At 36.8% G+C, this 20,311-nt stretch overlaps 1 protein-coding gene across 1 annotated transcript; it reads left to right on the forward strand.

Moving 5' to 3' along the window:
• The first annotated feature begins 63 nt into the window (after positions 1-63).
• LOC121075134 (ceruloplasmin) lies at positions 64-20,120 on the forward strand. Its single transcript, XM_040568084.1, has 19 exons — positions 64-355; positions 1,919-2,163; positions 3,670-3,882; positions 4,380-4,553; positions 5,139-5,393; positions 6,628-6,793; positions 7,757-7,896; positions 8,487-8,627; positions 8,753-8,964; positions 9,548-9,698; positions 10,747-10,959; positions 11,975-12,182; positions 13,513-13,652; positions 14,182-14,310; positions 14,812-14,918; positions 16,266-16,482; positions 17,092-17,231; positions 17,975-18,134; positions 18,707-20,120. Exons 1-19 carry the CDS (start codon positions 201-203, stop codon positions 18,775-18,777), a joined length of 3,237 nt encoding a protein of 1,078 aa, XP_040424018.1. The 5' UTR covers positions 64-200; the 3' UTR covers positions 18,778-20,120.
• Positions 20,121-20,311: the final 191 nt, after the last annotated feature.

Here is a 20,311-nt window from a genome sequence, read left to right on the forward strand (position 1 = left end):
TTGAAGATTACATGAACTAACGAGGTTACCAGAATGTTTTGTTTACTCTTCACACAGAGCGACATTGTGCAACTTTTTATTGTATTCACCAAAGCAAACGGGGAGAGTAAGAAGGGTGGGGGGTGGGAAAGACAGAACATATAAAGGGAAATTGCATGTGCCCATCATTTCAAATTTTCCACAAGGTTCATGAATGAAAAATGAAGCTATTCTTCCTAAATTTCATGCTGTTTTCTTGCTGTTGCCAAACTGGGGCAGTGACCAGGGAATACTACATTGGGATTATAGAGACAACATGGGACTATGCACCCGGCAATACAAATATCATCTCTGGACAGCTTTTTGCAGAAGAAGAGTAAGTAACACGGTTTATGTTGATCAAGTTTTATTTTACGGCACTGCCTGCTTTGGATACTAGGACAAAGTTATTTTGTGAATCCATTGAAATTAAATGTTTACTAAGTAAGTAGAGACAAGGAAATGGCTATAAATGTCTAATGATGTTTACTTTGAATTAGCAAAGTATCAGTGTTGATGGTAAGGCTTTTTTCTTTTATGCTTTTAAACTCAGAAGTTTGGCACATTTAAAACTTTCCTATTGGGCACAAGTTTCCTTTTTAGTTGTCCATTGTTGGCAATGGTCATTTTCACTTGTTGGAGGTGCAGCAGCATAGATAGGGTGTTTCTTGTGAAGCAAAGAAGGTAGTGAGAAAGAGAAACAGAGGGTAAGTATGGTGAAGAGGAGGGAAACACATGGAAGACATGGATAATCAATAAAGAAAACTCAGATATAAAAGGCAACAAAGAAAATTTTGAGATAGAAAAAAGTTTCTTTTTCTAATTTTTTCAGTGCCTTTAAAATGAAGTAGGACTGTACTGAAATAAAAACAATGAAGAAATAGATCTGAAATGAAAAAAAAAATCTCAAAAATACAGTTCTTATTTAGTGTGTAGGTGAGGGATTAGATTTCCTGTGGTTTGTTTTCTCTAGTGAGAGCCAACAACATCTTAGCCATAATTTGCCACTTCATCATGTATGAGGCAAGGCAGTCAACGCTGCTTTTTTTTTTTTTTTTTTTACTCAGATGGAGAGATATGTGATACAATGCCAGTGATTCAATAGATTAGTAAGTCTGATAAATGATGGAATCAAGGCATCTTGTCTAAAAAGTGCAGAGCAGTGTTTTCATATGGTAAGCTTCCACTGTTCACTGCTTTTCTGTGCTCTGTGACAACCTGCAATGTACCAAACACATTAAGTTTTTCTGTGGTTGTATGCCTACAGTGGAGCTGGCCCCTTTTACCCTAATGTTCAGATTCTCTGATTCTGGTTCTTCTGAACCTTTCAACTATGAGGCTGTGCTTGCATGGAAGATGTTATTTATAGAGGCAGGGAAAGGCAAAAGGGACAAGTACAGTGTAGCTTCTGGAAGGAACACTATAATTAAATGGTAATTGTTTAAATTGTCCAAGAAGGGCCATAATATATTCCTTTGATTTAAATTGTGGCTGGAAATCTTGGTGCACTCAGACTTCAGTAACTTACCCTTTGCAAGTAAGTTTATGCTCTCCAAGTTTCTCAGAGCTCTGCACTGATTTTATTTCTTTAAATTACACTTCAGATCTGTGTTTGCGTATGTACAAATAATGCATCCCCATGGGCTCAAGAGGGGCAAGTGTTCCCTTGTGGGGAACACTTTGCATTTTGGGGCACTATTAACTTGTTTCACAATATGACTGCTGGGAACATGAAATCACATCGAGTTTAGGATAAGAAACGTATTTGCTCCTAGAGACAGATGTAGTTGTGCACAGTGCTATAGAGGCCTTGTCGTGTTTGACACCCTATTAATTAACACCATTTAAATATAAAATTAATATCTGACACTACAGATGTGTTTGTGTATTTTCTTTACAGGCAGGCTGAAGTCTTTCTCAAAAAAGGACCGCATAGGATAGGAAGCATTTATAAGAAGGCTGTCTACACTCAGTACACAAATAATTTATATGATGTAATAGTTGAGAAACCTTCCTGGCTGGGTTTGTTAGGCCCTGTCATTAAGGGAGAAGTTGGAGACTCTATTATTATTCACTTGAAAAACTTTGCTTCCAGAAGCTACACACTGCATCCACATGGTGTAAGGTACACAAAGGAAAATGAAGGTAAGCTTGAGTCCATTTTGTGTCAGAATTTATCAAAAGTTAACCATTCCTCTGAGTGTGATAGTCTATCATCAAAGACAAAAGCGCTTAATTAAAGTTTTGAAACAAAACACGCTCAATTTAAAATAGGAGCTGATTAAGAATTTTGGTATTTTTTCAAGAGTAAAATACAAAGCCAAAAGTGGAATTCATAAAGAAGGCAATTTTAAATCAACATTTCACCTGAACTAAGGGTAATATAGGGCCACAGGTATTAAGGATGTCTGAAGGAAAAACTAATGATGTTATGAAGAAAATGCTGTTACAAGTGATAATTTATGGTTCAAAATTCTTAATGCTTTTCGTATAAATCGTATACAAGATACACCTGAATTCCTTAAAATAGAGAAACAGCTACAGCTGTACAGTGGTATACAGCTGTACAATTCATGATATAGAAGACTAATGTGCTTTAAGATGTATTGTAGGAATGCTATTGGGATTAGTGGTGATTTGTTGTTGGCAGTAGTGGGGAACTTTCAGGCTGTGGAACGTTGCTCTAGTTTCACTGAAATCAGTAGATTCCTTGGAGATCTGTAGGCAGAAAAGTCACAGCATTCTCTTCTGTTCAATTCTAACAGTGTTTCTGCAGCATCTTTTATACATACAGCAAACCGTGAGAACAAATGTCATCTGTCAGAGACAGCAACTTGTCCATCCTGAGGAAATACTATGATGATTCTAGTTTCCTCTTTCAAAACTACTAGATGCAGTGTGATTACATCTTGCAGCTAGGCTGCAGCCTGATGACTAACTCTGCACCCCACTGAGAGTTTTATTTATTTCAATAGTAATAACTGCAAACAAGAATGCACCAGAATGTAGCCACTGGAAGCTTGTTAATAGGCCTTAAAAACAGGGTGTGAATTATTGAGAATATGATGTCATGCCAAAAGTCGTTTTTGAAAATTTTCCAGTAGGAAAAAAATACGAAATATCAGCCTAACTTCTAATATTTTTTGAAGTTTTTCATTAGATCTAATATGTGACTTGATACGGACGCATTTTGTTAGCAGAACAGCATGTTATGTAGTAGTATATGCAATTTTTGGAACAATGTTCAAAAATTTTGTTTCTGTTGCTGTTATTTTAGCAACACCTGAATTCCTTAGGTCCATGTGCAATGTTTTAGAACAGATTCCAAGATTAATATTTAACAAGTGTTTTTACAAATATTTGAACTGTTGTCCTTTTAGCAGAAGTACATGGTGCCCTACTAATAAATTAAGGACTAATTTAAAGTTCTATTAGTCAAAGCACACCCATGGAATTCAAAGGCAAATAAGGGAACCCTTAAACAGAAGGAAAAGCTCTACTCATTTGATTTTAAGGATTTATTTTACCTGTATTCAGACGTTCAATCCATGTTATTACAACATGCATTTAACTGTAAAGCATGAAAGGTGCTGTTCTTATATCACAGCATGAAATGTATTCTATTAATGTTGGCTGTGTGGTATTCCTCAGGTGCTTTTTATCCTGACAACACCAAAGATTTTGAAAAAAGAGATGATGCTGTGAAGCCTGGAAGCCAGTACACTTACATATGGGATGTAACCGAAGATCAAGGTCCAGCTGAGGGAGATACAGACTGCATAACCAGGGTTTACCACTCTCACATAGATGCTCCAAGAGATGTTGCCTCGGGACTCGTTGGGCCTTTAATAATTTGTAGGAAAGGTAAGACACAAATAAATAAATACATATGCAAGGTGATTGATAATAGCTATTGATAAATATAAATGAAATAATTTACTGGAAGAGGAGAAGATTAAAGTTAATTTTGAAAGAGCAGTGTTTTGTCTTCACCATTAACTGTCTTTTAATAATACAGGATGTGATTTGATTTTGTGTGTGATGGTAAATATAATTTGCAGAATATTTTGTCCACAAATGTACATGAGTGAAATGTGTTCACAATACTAACGCAAAAGGATCATACCGATTGGAAGAATAAATGTTTTGTAATCTTATCATATACAATATTTATTCTTAGTAAAGTTCTTTTATGGCATCTACCAAAACCATTTTTTATTTTCTTAACATGTCTGTAAGTTTGTGTACACTCAAGATAAGTGACAAAATATCAAGTAAACAGTAACCAGCCTTACTGATACTACACTTAAAACTGAAAAGATAATGTCAATTGCCAAAGAATATACTGCTTTCTTTTTCAGGTACAATGAATGAGGGCAGTGATAAACACATTGATGCTGAGTTTATCCTTATGTTCTCTGTGATGGATGAAAATCTCAGTTGGTATCTAGAGGATAACATCAAGACATACTGTTCTGAGCCTTCCAAAGTTCACAAAGATGATGAGGACTTCCAGGAAAGCAATAAAATGCACTGTGAGATAACTTTATATTAATGTCTCATGTCACTGATATAAAGAAGTATTGTTTTTTATGGGTTGTCTCTCTTAAAGTTTTTTTTTTTTAAGCAGAACAATTCTTTCTTGGAGAATTAAGCTTCTTTCAAATTAAAAAAAAAAAAAAAAAGTGATGTCAGGTATTTTACTATCAAGCCTTTGGAACTGTGATACAAAATTCATAGATACTAAAAATTTTGCCAGTACTTTTTTGGCAGTATAATTTCCCAGGCATTCTAAACAGTTATATGATTTTTTTTCTAAGTCCAAAACTCTATGCTATATGATGTTGCAGTTTAGAAAAACAGTTTTTACTGTTAGTTTCAACAAAGAAAATATCTTTGGCTCTGACATGGATTCCAGAATCACAGCTAGAACTGCAGGTAGATGTGAAGATAAAGTGTGTCTGTGTGTAACTTTCAAAGGTTCGATGTTTTGTTTTGAGCCTCCTTCTATCCTGAAGAGCAGAGTAATGATTGTATGACACCCATTTTTGAACTAAAGATTCGTAGCTCTGTGAATAAATAACTTTTTTTGTTTGTTTGTTTGTTCATTTGTTTTCAAGCCATCAATGGGTATGTGTATGGATACCTCCCAGATCTTACAATGTGTGTGGAAGATAAGGTAAAATGGCATCTTTTTGGCATGGGTAATGAAGCCGATATCCATTCAGCCTACTTTCATGGGCAGACCTTAATAGAAAGGCATCATCGAGCTGACACCATCAACCTCTTCCCAGCCACGTTTATTGATGCTGTCATGATACCAAGGAGTCCTGGGGAATGGCTGCTGAGTTGCCAAGTGAATGACCATATCGAAGGTACAGAATAAGTTACAGGGTTCTTTTTTTTTTTCCCTTTCTTTTTTTTTTTTTTTTTTTCAGCTTGAGCTACCAATTGAATGAGTCTTTTTAGCATGACTCCTGACATGGTTATATGCCAAATGATATTCTCTAGGTAACAAAGCTCTCTCTCGTAACACTTGAAATGCCTAAAAGTGTATTAGATACTTTTGCAAACTTCAGCTTTAGACAAACAATATCATGATGTTTGCCTCTTACTGAAAGTAACTGATCACAATTTTCTGTTTGCCAGCAAAAAAAGTTGTCGCTAATCCCATATTTGGGCAAGGGCGTAGTTCAGACAGGTTAATTTACCTGCTGACAAAGACATGTTCTGGAAAGTACATTGGCTAATTATCATGATCTGCATTTGTATTCCTTGTATCTTCTTGTATTTCCAGTGTTTATTAACATTATGAAATACTTAGAAGCTAATTCCACACTTTCATATGATCTCTATATATAATCTATATCCCTCTAAATGAGTAACAGAAGTCTTTGCCACAAGTGGAAATAAACACAGAACTCAAAATCATGCTCCAAGATCTGAAAATTCTGATATAGAAAGGAGTATGTTTAACCTACAGTTTCAACTACAGGGGATATAAGTTTGGAGTTAACTATCACACGAAGCAGTATCCTGAAGTGGTTGAAACTTCATGGGCAATACTTAAATCTCAATCCCAAAAGATAGCTCAATATATAGCTGTAAAAAGCCTCTTTTTTTTTTTTTTTTTGTATCATTTGTACCTTAAATTATTATTTTTTTTTATTATTTGTAAAGGACATTTGTTAATGGATCTTTCTCTGAGAGTGCAGAGACCCAGGAGTTTCCCAAGTAAACCATTGATTAGAGTTAGAGGAAACGTGGTTCATCTTGTAGTACCTAGCCATGGCTGCACTGCCATCTAACAGTACGCTGTTTTCACTCCAACCTAATCTTTTCTGTAACTACCACGTTAGTTGTATCTTTACAAGCAGAATTCCCTTTACCACACCTGTCTGCCTACTATAAACACTATGGTCATATCTCTATACCCTTGCTCAGCTGGTCTACATGCTTTTATATCATTCATCTTTTCTTTATTTGTGTATCCATCAATGGTATGGGAATCCTCCAGGGAAAAGTAGGAACTATTAGAAGCATGGGAAGAAAAATAAAGCGTAGTTTCTTCTCCTTAGTTTTCTCTACCTCCTTATTTTTTTTTTCCAGGTGGTATGCAGGCCCTTTTTACAGTAAAAGATTGTAGGAAATCCACAACAGATCAGAATGAGAGTGCAAAGATAAGACAGTACTTCATTGCTGCTGAAGAGATTATCTGGAATTATGGCCCATCTGCAATGAATCATTTTACAGGACAAGAATTAATTACTGACAGGTAAATGTCTATAATGAAGAAGTTTAACTTTCAAGCAGAATTGATAGAGCATGCTAAATAAGGTAAGCCTTATGCTAGAATTTACTTTTAACCAGAATTTCTCATTGTCCTCTGCTCTGCTTAATTATTAATGCCGAGATAAATATCCAAACAAATCAAGACCATTCTTTCCCTTGCAATCTTAATATAAATTTTGCTGTAATGTTAGTAATTTCACTGGGATAAAGATTAATTGTAATGCCATATGTAGACGATCACCTTTGACATTTCAAGTTGGTTGATTACTCTGAGTTAGAGAGCTGGAGTTCATGGTCAGCACCTTACCTGATGAAAAACCATGATAACTTCATCTCAACCAGCAAATCATTTGTACAAGGTGGCTTTGCCATTTGCTCTCTGTCTGTATGTTTAATATCTGGATGGAGCCACTGAATATATTGATTCCTCTGATTTTTATTCACTGAAATGAGTTAAATAATACTTATCTGCTCCACACCTGACCTGCTTGTAAAACATTGAAAGGTCCTTTTTTTTTTTTTTTTTGAAGAGTAAAAATGTACACTAAATCTCCATAATTTCTGCTTAGATGTTACATATTCTGCGTGTTTGTATCTACTGTTGTTGAATTATGTATAACCGTTAATAAAAAGAACTTTTGGAAGAGTAGACCTAAGGTTACAAATTGTCAGTTAGAAATCTTTGTTGATGACTCTCATGGTGGCTTTATAAGGGCAACGTAGCAGAATGTCTTTCCCTTAAAGAAAAATTGGTGAAGAATAATGGATTCCTGCACATCCTTATATGGAACTGTGTATAAGTGCATGGTGAGATCACTGACTGGAGACGCAGAAGATAATCTCAGTATGTGATATGTTAGAGAATAGGATTGAGGTCCTGACTGCCTTTATAAAGCTGAGCATTATGACTTAACTGTTTGCATCTATTACAATTTCTTTCACACAGTGAATCTCAGATTTTTTTTGAACAAAGTGAGACAAGAATTGGTGGCTCTTACAAAAAAGCCATTTACAAGGAATACACAGATGGTACTTTCACGGAACAGAAAAAAAGGATCCCAGAGGAAGTACACCTTGGACTCTTAGGTAAGACATTTAGAATGATTTCATATCAAGAGTTTATCAGAGTAAAGTATCACTTCCAATGGCTGGCCAACAGTGCCCCTCCACCTTCTCCCTCCTTGGCATTCCCTTCCTCCTGTGGACACTGGTACCTGTGGCTTCCTCCAACAGACATCTCAGGGTGTAAGAAAAGCTCTTGAGGACAATGCTGAGGTGGCCCCATGTCTGTGGGAATATGCCATGGTCACCAAAGGTCAGGTATGCATTTCAAGGCAAGGTTATGGAGATCTAGCCCTGTTTATAACCTGCCTGATTCTGACAGGGCTTTGGGATGAGTTTGAGGTTGGTACTAATGTCTGTAGATCCCTTGAGAAAGGGAGGAACTGTCGTGTGTTGCATCGGGCCTTCATGAGAAACTGGGAGGTGAGCATTCCAGTTGCAGCTGGGGTGCCATGAGATTTGGGCCATATGGCAGGAACCTGGTTTGTGGTCACATAAGCGCAGGGGCAGTTCCTTGTGACAGGAAAAGCAGACAGCCATTCCTATGAGCTTGTGGTAATCATTACATCACTTGATACAAAAACCTTGTAATTAGACCATGTGCTCTTTTCTAGGACCCGTTATCAAGGCAGAAGTGGGTGAAAGCATCAGGGTGACTTTCCGAAACAATGCCAGCCGCCCATTTAGCATCCAGCCCCATGGTGTGAGTTACCGCAAGAACAACGAGGGAGCATTGTACCATGCTGCCTCCAGAGGTGCGCCTGTGGACAGGGACATTGCAAGCACCAGAGAACAAGTTGGCATATATGTTAATACATTAAAGGTGGCAAAATAAACAAGTTTTATTGGGCTTAAATCCTAATACTGATTTCTATAACAGATAGTGAATCTCCAGCCTCCCATGTTAGTCCTGGTACTACATATACATATGAGTGGAACATACCAGAAGATGTGGGTCCCACAGACCAAGATCCTGACTGTTTAACCTGGCTCTATTACTCAGCTGTGGATGCAGTCAGAGACACCAATTCTGGCCTTGTGGGTCCGCTTTTGGTGTGCAGGAAAGGAGCTCTACTTCCTTCTGGGAAACAGGTCAGTCAAAGAGGAAAAAAAATGAAATCATTTGCATCATCATAACTGAATCTGCTTTCTCTTCCTGAACTGGGCCCACGGGGCCTGCCACATTAATGACTAACGACCCCCTCCCTCCACATCACTATCTCACTCATTTGCTGAGGGGAATACATAAAATGAAAAGAAATGGGTTTTTTTATAAAAAAAAAAAAAAAAAAAAAAAAAAAAATTAGTTTGTTCCCAGATAAGCAGACACTGTACTGTGAAACCATCATCACAGTGAATAATCACCAGCTTTCAAGTCTTAACTAGGAGAAGAATGACTGGAAAAGTTTAGAGGCTTTCAAGGCCAAAATATGAATTAAATTCTGGAGGTTGTTCCTGCTGGTAGAAAGAGCATTAGCAGAAGATACCTACCCACCAGATACAGCAATTAGATAGCTTTGAGGTTGTCTGAATGAAGAACCAATATATGCATCTACTCCAATTTTTGAATTATTCTCAAATTGTTAGACACGTTGATTATTTTTCACAGATTTTTTTTCCTGACATGGTCTGTTCACTCATTTCTATTTTCCTTTGTGCTGTTTCTTCTCAACAGAAAAATGTGAACAGGGAGTTTTTTCTACTTGCCACAGTATTTGATGAGAATCTAAGCTGGTACTTGGATGACAATATTTTGATGTTTACATTAAATCCTAGTAAAATTGACAAAGATGATGAGCACTTCCAGGAGTCTAACAAAATGCACTGTAAGAAAATTATTTATTACAATTAGCTAGTCAAATGCTTCTTTTCTACAGTTTTGTGTTTTAGTTTTGTGATTTCATAGTGGAGATTGGGAGACTGTGTATCAGCAGAGACGCTTCATTCCTTTCCATTGGAACAAGCCTGTATTTGAATGCAATTCAATTTCAGCTCAGTGTGGTCATCAATTCAAAACATAATGCCAGCTGTCCAGTGTCTTGCATAGCAGTCATATATTTAGCACTGTTATGTACCACTTTTAGCAGCCCATGTGCAATCCCTACAAATGCAGCCCCCTAACAAGAGGAAAACTGATCGCTGTCCTACAGATGACATGGCTGAAAGGGGGATTTTGTGTCTGTCGCTGATTCTGGATTCCCTTACCAGTACTGCAGATACCTTGCAATGAAAATCTTTACTGCTTTAATAGGGCAGAGCCAAGCTTCACAGTGAAAGTATTTTGATACTGCAGCAAATAATTTGAAGTTTCACATGAAAGAACATTTTTATCTTCAGTCCCTAGTCCTGCAAATACTTTCTAACCTTTAAACACATTTGCCCGTGAACTTTCTAAAATTTCCCTCTGGCATTTTAAAATTTCCCTCTGGCATTTCTACTATTTACAGAGCCTTGGTACTGAGAATTCAGTGGTACCTGTGAGGCCCAGGCTTTGAAAGATTTGCATAGATGAGACTAGTAAGAATTAAACAACAATTTGGATTATCTCCACTGTGTGGCTGTATGGCTGTAGTACATTTACGGGATATAAAGCAGTGGAAGTTGCAGGTGGGCAAGGCAGCTCGCTGTGCTCTAGACAATGAAAGTGAGAACAGTTTGAAAATGTTCTTAAAAGTTGTTTTGCTTGATTTGATTCTCTAGTTTTGTTGTTGTGATAAAGTATTTTACTATTGATATTTTTGTGAGTCTAAGGCATCACATTACATTGTAGGTGTTATTTATTTTTAAGTATTATATTTAAGTGTTATTTAATTTGTATTGCAGAATTAAGTTGTGTTAATGAAAGTGGATTTTGCTTCCTCAAATCTTCTACAGCTATTAATGGCTATATGTATGGTAATCAGCCTGGTCTTGAGATGTGCAAAGGAAATGTGGTTTCCTGGCATTTGATGGGCTTGGGGTCAGAAGTCGATGTTCATGGGATATACTTTTCAGAAAACACATTCCTAACAAAAGGAACAAGAAGGGATACAGCAAATCTGTTTCCACATACGTTTCTCACAGCTATTATGAAGCCTGATTCCAAAGGTAAATGTCTAGTTGTTTTTATTTGTTTGTTTTTAGTCTGTATCCCAGACACAGAAGTATTATGTTGCTACAGAAGTTCATTGCAGCACTTCCTCCGATTGGCCTAAAAGTTGCTGGAGGCCATTGCCTGGCAGAGGTTCTCTTGCCACAATTCACAGCTCATTTGCAACAGGCAAACATTCCCAATGAGGCCCAGAAGAGCCCTTTTAGGGCACCTGCTCTTTACCCTAAGCACTTTGATGTGCTTGTATAGCTCTGCTGCCAAATGGGCAGGAGCATGTTTTCCCATTGAACCTTGCCAGATTTTGGGAGCAGTCACTCTTCCAGCTCCGGTGTGCCATGCCTACCTGCAGGAAGGTGTCTGCAGGTCCTCCTTACGTGCCAAAGGTTGCAGAATGGTGGACAGGAAACAATTTAAAGCAGGCTTTTATTTCATCCATTTTTGCTTTCACATGTTGGTGACAGTCTGGTCTATGTACATAAAACTATATGACTAACAAAAAAAAAAACAAAAAACGTTTGTTTGCCCCCATGGTACTGTGAAGTGTATGGAACTATTTAATGATATTTTAAATTTTGAACAAAATGATTGAAAGGAGTAAAAGTGTACATATTTCTCTTTTTCTTTTTGTATGAGCAGGATTGATCTACTATACAAGAATTTTAATGTTTTAGTGCTTAAAAGATCCTGTTTCTTCTTTAGAAACTACTTTCTTATGAGCATTTTATGCTTAAATAGAAACTCTAAGTAGGAGGTATTTTGATCCTTGGACTACAGCATAGTGCGTAAACTGTATGTAAGCTTCTAATGCTAAAGCCTTGATTTTCCTAGCTTCTATGTCTGTGTTGAATTATATTACTACAAGTAATCATGTTAGGTAAAGAATCTCAATGTTCCATGATCAGTAGCCTGTGTTTCGATCTCGAAATTCTAAACCAAAACAGATAATGCAGTTTCAAGAGCTACAATAACAGATTTTTGTCTTCAAGTCTTTGTTTCTGGTACAATCTCTAGGAGTTTTTGAAGTGTCATGCCTGACAACAGATCACTACACAGGGGGCATGAAGCAGAAATATGAAGTGAAACAATGCCACTGGTGGAATGTGGATCCATCCCTATATTTGCATGAAAAGACTTACTATATTGCTGCAGTGGAAGTTGAATGGGACTATTCTCCTAACAGGACATGGGAATTTGAGCGGCACCAGTATCATGAGGAAAGGTACATTGGAATGTACACAAGGGGAAAAAGATGGAAAAAAGCAAACAAACAACTTATCCTCTGAACAATTTCCTCCTTGCAATCCAAGCATTTCTATACACATTTTCTTCGCATATACATTTTTAGGGCTCACTTGAATTTGTAGTCCTTCCAGTAATGTTGTCATATAACTGAGAGACAAACTTCATAATATTCATGAAATGGTCCAGCACAAATATTATGTGTGGCAGCTGCAGGATTTATTGGATCCTGGATATTGCATGTGTGTTTATTATTTACTGATGTTGATACAGTCCTTGCTGTGGAATGCTTAAATTATTCAATAAGTTGTAAATAAGATGACAGCTTTGTCCTGATGATTAATTATATGATGTAATGGTTCTTTGTCTCATGTTTATCTGAACTCTGAATAAGGTTTCTTTTCACTCACCTCATTTCTTTAGCTTACGCAAGATGAGATGTTAAGTCCATGACAGAATCTACTTACGGTGAAGCTTGTCACCTTGTTGTTTTACTCCCAGTATTTGAATCTTGCTGAGAGTGAAACGATAGGATCTAATAATTCATGACAATTAGCAGAAGAGGATAAATAATTACCTGATGAATTTGTGTGTGACCCTTCTGCCTATATAGCTTCAATTGAGCATGAAGTAGATTCTGTCTATATTTGTTTATTGACTTAGTTGTGTGTGTCTATGTGTGTATATATATATATATGTCCAGCCTGATAGCAGATTTCCTTGTTCTGCATGCCTTGTCCTGCATGCCATAGAGAACTCTTTCATAGTCCTAAGCATTAGTATGGACTATGCTGTTACTTGGCTTTTCTTTTTTCTTTTTTTTTTTTTTTGTTCTTTCTCCAACCCCATGATCTCAGCAGAGAATCAATCCCTCATGTTTCAATTCAGCAAGGCACGTAAGCTTTACAAGTTTTAGGCCTCATTTCAGATCAATAAAAGTTGCTGAGGACTTTATTATTCAGTATGCGAGTTGTTGGATGACCTTGTCGTTTAAGGTATCTCCTAGGCCAAGCACTCAGCATTCTCTCAAACACTGTAGAGTCAGTCTATCTATAGTGTGTTTATTCTCTTGTGGGTTAAGTGACCTCCCAGCCTAATAGAGTGTTTTCATGTTGAAGACACCAGTGGCCTGTGAGATCCTGTGAGAGTACTGTTCCACTGAGCTAGATTTTTGTTTGATGGTTAATTAAACAACCTGCAAAAGAAGGTATAAAATACATGAAGAAATGTCAGATATATTCTCGTGTCTATTTTCTGTGTTTTGTTTTGTTTTGTTAATTATTATTATTTTGGTTTGGTTTGTTTTGCAGCCCTGGCAATACATTTTTAAATAAAGAAGACAAGTTCATTGGCTCAAAGTACAAAAAGGTAGTATATCGCGAGTACACTGATCAGACATTCAGTACTCCCAAAAACAGAGCAGAGGAAGAGCAGCACCTGGAAATTCAAGGTATAGTCATCATGAAGTTCAGTTTCAGAATTGGGAAAAAATGCAGTGGAACAAAACAAGCAGACACAACTTGAACAATACTGAGTATGGTCCTAGCCACACAAAGTGCCTAAAGCTACATGGAATTGCTACTTACATAGTACAGTGCTTTTCTTGCAAGATAACATTGCTTGCTTTACAAGAGAATAAATAAATAAATAAATAAATCTGGTTTGCTGCCTGATCACAGACCATTGTTTTCAAAGTTGACATTTTGGGCACCAACATCCAAGCTGACTTCAAATACATAGTATTTGTGAAAGTGCTCAGAGTTTCTAAGATGTAGGCCTCTATTTAGATGCCTAACTTCAACTACTCAAATTATCATATCATAATGAATGCTCAGTATCCATGTCTAGTTTTTAGCTGAATTATGATTATATCTCAAAGTTGTTGTGTATTTCAACACCCTAAACTGTCTCTCTCTCTCTCTCTCTCTCTGGTCTGATCATTTGTAAAACCAGCTTAATCTTTCTTTTCAATACAACAGGGCCACTGCTTATGTCCAATATTGGAGATAGAATTACAATAGTTTTTAAGAACCTGGCATCAAGACCTTATTCTATACATGCCCATGGAGTGAAAACAGACAGTTCTGTTGTTGCTGTAACCAACCCAGGTATCAAAGCACCCTTGTTTATTTCTAACAGGTAACATCAAGCCTTCTAATACGGTTTAGCAAGCTTTTCTTTCAGGACAGCAGGAAATACCTCGGAGTTCTTGTTTTCTTGGTTTTGTTTCAGTAATCTTTTGACACAACTTTGTTGTACCTTTTAAGACATCAAACAGGTTTGTCTACAGAGTGAGAGCATGGCTTATGCTAGCTGTTATTTTAAAAGTTATTGTGATATTTACAAAAGATACATTTTTTTTTTTAATATTCAGTATGGTAAACTGGACAGTGCAGCCACAAAAGAGAATATTGGCAAGAAATGTCAGTGATCTGCAGAAGAGAAATAACAATAAGAAGCTAGGCAGTGCAGTAACTGGGAAGAGGAAGATCAAGACCAATATAAACTGTAAATGGAGATAATACCTGATAATACCTGTTTCAGGACTTTTTACAGATCAACACACAGAAAAAATCTAAAATTCATCAATGTTTATTTATTTAATTCAGGTGAAACAAAAATGTATGTCTGGAAAATACCAGCGAGATCTGGTTCTGAGAGAGGTGATCCACAATGTATTGCATGGGCATACCATTCAACGGTGGACATCATTAAGGTATATTACTAGTATCAGTCTAAAATATTTTCTTCATGACTTCAGCATTCATATACTTACAGTAAAAGGGAGACAAGTCTGCCACTTCTGCTTTCTCTGTGAAGTTGTTTCCATATTATGATACCTTTGAATTTAAAGGCCTCTTGAATAATGCAGGAAAGTCAGGGCAGAATTTGAAAGTCACAGTCCCTGATGTTCTTGCTCTCTGTTTCTTTCCTGCTACTCATACAGATCACCTCATGAATATTTTATTTTTAAAGATATCACTTGATAGCTCCCTCAATATCTCAGCAGTCATGTATGGAAAAACTAACACAGAACTGTGGAACATAAATCTGCCTTTTTCACACAAGCATCCATTAACTTAATATGACCAATCATTTTTAATAGAAAGTATTCTTTCCTGCATGTCTGTCCTGGTTTTGATTGGGATACAGTCAGCTTTCTTCACAGTAGCTTCTGTGGTGCTTTGTTCTGGATTAATGATGGAAAATAGTGTTGGTAACACGCTGATGTTTTAGCTTTTGCTGAGAACTGCCTACAGAGGTGTTTGTTTCTCACACTGCCTTGCCAGCCAGGAGGCTGGGGTTGCACAAAAGGCTGGGAGGGACACAACCAGGACAGCTGGCCTCAGCTGACCAAAAGGAGATTCCGTATCAGATGGGGTTGTGCTCTGTAAGAAAAGCTGTGGAGGGGGAGGTGGGATGCTCAGAGGGATGCCTGTCTTCCCCAGTAACTGTTACGAATGAGCCCTGCTGTCCCGGCAGTGCTGACCATCGGCCTGCCAATGGGAAGTAGTGAATGTACTGCTCATTTTGCTTTGCGTGCATATGCAGTTTTTTCTTTACCTAGTAAACTGTCTTTATATCAACACACTTTTATCTTTCCAATTCTCTCCCCCATCCCATGGTTAGAATGAGTGAGCAGCTGCATGGGGCTCAGCTGAAAGCCAGGGTTAACTCACAATGGTGTCTCAATAAACATGAACGGAAAAGTGCCAAGTTATTTAATATCAACAGTGTGAAATGTTTTTAACGGAAAACAGCTGCAAAATCCTAAAGCTTAAAAAGAATTAAAAAAAAAAAAGAGAGAGAGAAATTAAAATGGAATAAATGTTTATTTCTAGCAAGAAATTAAAAAGTTTCTCTCCATAGTCCATTGTACTTAACCCATGTGTAACAGTGATTAAATAACCTTATTTGTCTGGCACTGACTACCTTTATTGTCAGATACCAACAGCTGTAAAAATAGCAAGAGGATTCATGTCTGTCATTAAAAAAAAAAATAAAAAAAGTTTCTGCTTTTATTAGTCTTAAAATTATTTGATTTTTTTATTTTTAATTTCAGGACACTTACAGTGGATTAATAGGCACACTTGTTGTGTGTCATAGACATTATTTGCCATCATTTCATACTAAGAAGAAAGTTCAGTTTGCTCTTCTGTTTATGATTTTTGATGAAAATGAGTCATGGTACCTGGATGAAAACATTAAAACCTATTCTACCAACCCGCACCGTGTTGACAAAGAGGATGAGGAATTTCTTGAAAGCAACAAAATGCATGGTATGTTTCCCAATTTAGTTGGCATAACTCCGGAAACACCATAAAATTATGTGTTTGAAAGTACTGCATATAAATTTGACTTTCTTACCTCCATGAATTTCCAGTTACAGGGTGGAAGGCCTGAAAAATTTCACTCACGCTATTTGAAAATATTGTTGCTGCCACTGAATGACTGTTTTTAATCTATGAAAAAAAATGGACAAAAAGAGTAAAAAGTAAATTTGAAATTTAATGCCAGCAAATAATCGGAATAGGTTGGTAATATCCGTCCTGAAAGCATGGCCTCATAATGCTTACCCTTTTTGAGAGCCACAGGAAATGCAGACCTTTAAGAACTGTAGCACAAGTATTGGTGTAAAGTAAAGCATTTTACTTTTAACTACCTCTTGCTTTCTAGTTATGTGTGGAAGGTACAAACAGACCCGTTCATAATATGCTGTCTCTTTTGGTTGGATAACAATGCATTAATTCATTAAAAAAAAATAATTTATACGCCATTCAAAGCAGCCACTTTTGCCTGGCAGTAGCTTTCAACTCTCATGTTCTCTTAAAGCCTAGAGAATAACAAGAAACAAAATCTTTTTTATTGTTCTCTTTCTTTCTTTTTAGCCATTAATGGAAAAGTGTTTGGAAATTTACATGGTCTTACTATGCACGTTGGCGATAAAGTAAGCTGGTATTTGATGGGAATGGGCAATGAAATAGATATTCACACAGCACACTTCCATGGACACAGCTTTGACTATAAGGTAACTGGTTCTTTCCATTCATTTCTTGCCATGTTAAGAATAAGAGGTAGAGCAAATACCAGGGAGCGTCACCGTTTTTGAAAAGTCAGATGTTACAATATTAAGCAGCAGACTTGTAATTTGACCTTCAAGTCTTTTTATGCCCCAAACTTGTAATTGATCAAGAAACAAAAGACAGATCCATCTGCCAGTAGCGTTTTTTGGCTGGTAACTTCACAAATTGCTTTGACAAAGTAGCTGGGAATTTCAGAACCATAGACTGGTTTGGGTTGGAAGGGAACTTAAAGCCCACCCAGTCACACGCCCTGCTGGGGGCAGGGACCCCTGCCCCCAGCCCAGGCTACCCAAATCCCATCCAGCCTGGCCTTGGGCACAACCAGTGATGGGGCAGCCCCAGCTGCTCCGGGCAGCCTGGGCCAGGGCCTCACCACTCTCATGGTGAAGAATTTCTCCCTTTTATCTCACCTAAATCTACACTCTAGATTAAACAAGAAATTTAATATTTTCATGACTGTGGTATGAGAACAACTGCACTTTTTTTCCTTCATTTCCACTTAGTTTCTATTTTATTCATATTTTAAGCACAAAGTATAGAAAAACTTCTATAGAAATGACATACAGTAGATATCTTTTTACTCAGGTGTGATTAAAAAGTTTGGTGGGAGTATGAGTAAAGTGTAGTTTGTTTTACTGCCATCTGGTTATGCCACACTGTTTAACGATTGCTGGTTCTCATCTTGAAGCAAACAGGAGTTTACCGGGCAGATGTCTTTGATTTGTTCCCGGGGACATTTCAAACCGTGGAAATGATCCCACAGAACCCTGGAATATGGCTATTGCACTGCCATGTTACTGATCACATCTATGCAGGCATGGAAGCAACCTACACAGTGCTTCCAAAAGGTCAGTTCATCTACGTCAGTAACATGAATTATGAATCTGAATCGAAAAGAATTCTGAACGTTCTTGTATCTACAAAGTTAATACTATTTAAAAGCAACTTTCACGTACTAAAAAGACAGAGCACAAGGTATGAGTTATGCTGATTGACAGAAAGAGAGCAGTACTACAAAATGCATATGTCTCTGTATATATATGCAACTATATAATGCATGACTATACTAATACATGTAAATTAGGTTGTTAAACACCATCTAGTTATATATACCTAATTTGAAGAATACATTTTGTTAAACTTGTGCAGATAATAAAAAACTGACTCAGACTACACAGAAAGAGATATATAAAAAGATTTCTACGTCTAGAAGCACTACGTTGGATTTTTCATTATCAGCTAAGTATAGTCCGGTGCATTAAAATGTACACATCAGTGCATTTTAAAGCTGTTTTTAAATCTAACTCAGGATGTGTGAAAGGTTCAGAGATCCATTGCTCTCATCTTCGACTCTGTTATCTATATGCACAGGCTTTTCTTTTGATGGAACACGTATAACAAAAGCTATTTTTCCTTACAGACAAACAGTCTTTGTTGCCAAAATTATTCAATCAGTTCAAGTGTAAAGGTACGACAGACATGCAAGACTGAAGAAAACATTTGACCACAATGATTCTCCGAGGTCTGCCTTCAGTGAAGAACTGCTTGGGAAGTCTGGACAATTCATCTCATCTATTGGTGTTTTAGAAAACTTCAGTTGGTGGCCCACAGTTACCAGAAGGACCATAGACCAAGATAGATGAAAGGATACAATAGCTTATATTTTTCCTTAAATAAAAATAATATCTTGCAAGCTAACCATGTTCTAGGTGATGCCTAATGCATGTTATTTAAGTGCTGAGAAACATGAAGAGCCAAATGAAAGGTACTTTCCAAGTTATGTTTATTATTTTTTAATTAGTAAATAACCGTGTAACAGCAAAATTCATTTTAGGTATTTTTCCTAGCTTTGATGTCACATTTTACTAGTCAGACATCTCAGTAGCTATTCCATGGAAAATTGGAATTCAATTATCCAATTATTCACTTTATCCATAGGTTCTTGAATTATTTTATAATTTTATTTCAAGATAGTGAATTTAAAAGATGCAACGTATGACTTATCACAGTTGCACCAGTTCATAACTGTTTGTGGTTTTATGTTATGAAAATAATTACAAAAGAGACAAAGTTATGCTGACATAAGCCTGATAAAATTAAGACAGTGAAGGGTAAAATATGGTGACTAGTATACGTAAGAGCTTTGCCCCAAATCCTGAATAGCTACATTTTGCTTCTATTGTTGTAGTGCATAGCTAGACAAATTAAGCACTTCTTGACAGCTAGAAGCAACAGTACTACTGCTTGACTGATTCTTGGTCAAAAATGTAAGCAGCTAGAGCAGGTATCTTTGTACCATCCAGTTGTGTTTTAATAACCTGACTGCCCAAGTTAGAGCATAGCTCTCCCTTTGGCTCATCTGATCCCTCACTTGTAACATATAACAGGGAAGAATGTATTATACAGACAGGCAAAGCAAAATAGCTGACTTTACAGCTTACCAGTGTAAAGGACATTTCTTCTCTGTACCAAGTCTAAATTGCTTTGGCTTTTTTTTGAAAAACAGGAAGATTCTGTTGAAATCAGACGACTCCGTACTAGTAAATTAGATCATTGATTTTGGCTGTATCAGACCTGCCACATAAAGAAATTAAAACTACTCTGTTTTGTTTTGTCTTGGATGTTTTTATTTAGAATGTAGACGACCTCTTCTAATTGCCCTTTACCAGTTTAAGTAACGTTACAGGTTTAGTGAAATTGGAGTTGAGAGACTATGTCAACTAGTTAGGTCTTTAGCTGTTTACAGGATCAGAGAATCATTGTTTTATTTGTAGTAGATTCTCAAAGAACATTATTTATAAGACAGTCATAAACATTGTGATAGTTTATTATGACTAAATTCGAGCTGAAAGAGCAGAAGGATGCCATCTGCCCAAAAGGAAGACAAATATCAGTACATACATGCACACATACGAGACACTTACCAGAAGACCTGGAAGAAACATATTTCAGCTAGATTTGTGACCTAGTGATACTTCAAATATCAGTACAGTGCAAGTACTATTCAAGTACAACAGAAGAAAGC

This window comes from Cygnus olor, chromosome 9 (genome assembly GCF_009769625.2).
Source record: "Cygnus olor isolate bCygOlo1 chromosome 9, bCygOlo1.pri.v2, whole genome shotgun sequence".
NCBI lineage: Eukaryota > Metazoa > Chordata > Aves > Anseriformes > Anatidae > Cygnus > Cygnus olor.

Excerpts from the sequence above, each read along its gene's own strand:
- LOC121075134 (XM_040568084.1), top strand. The coding sequence starts at position 201 with ATGAAGCTATTCTTCCTAAATTTCATGCTGTTTTCTTGCTGTTGCCAA. Across the intron at positions 8,965-9,547 it reads TACTTCCTTCTGGGAAACAG|AAAAATGTGAACAGGGAGTT; the intron begins GTCAGTCAAAGA and ends TCTTCTCAACAG. Across the intron at positions 18,135-18,706 it reads CTACACAGTGCTTCCAAAAG|ACAAACAGTCTTTGTTGCCA; the intron begins GTCAGTTCATCT and ends TTTTCCTTACAG.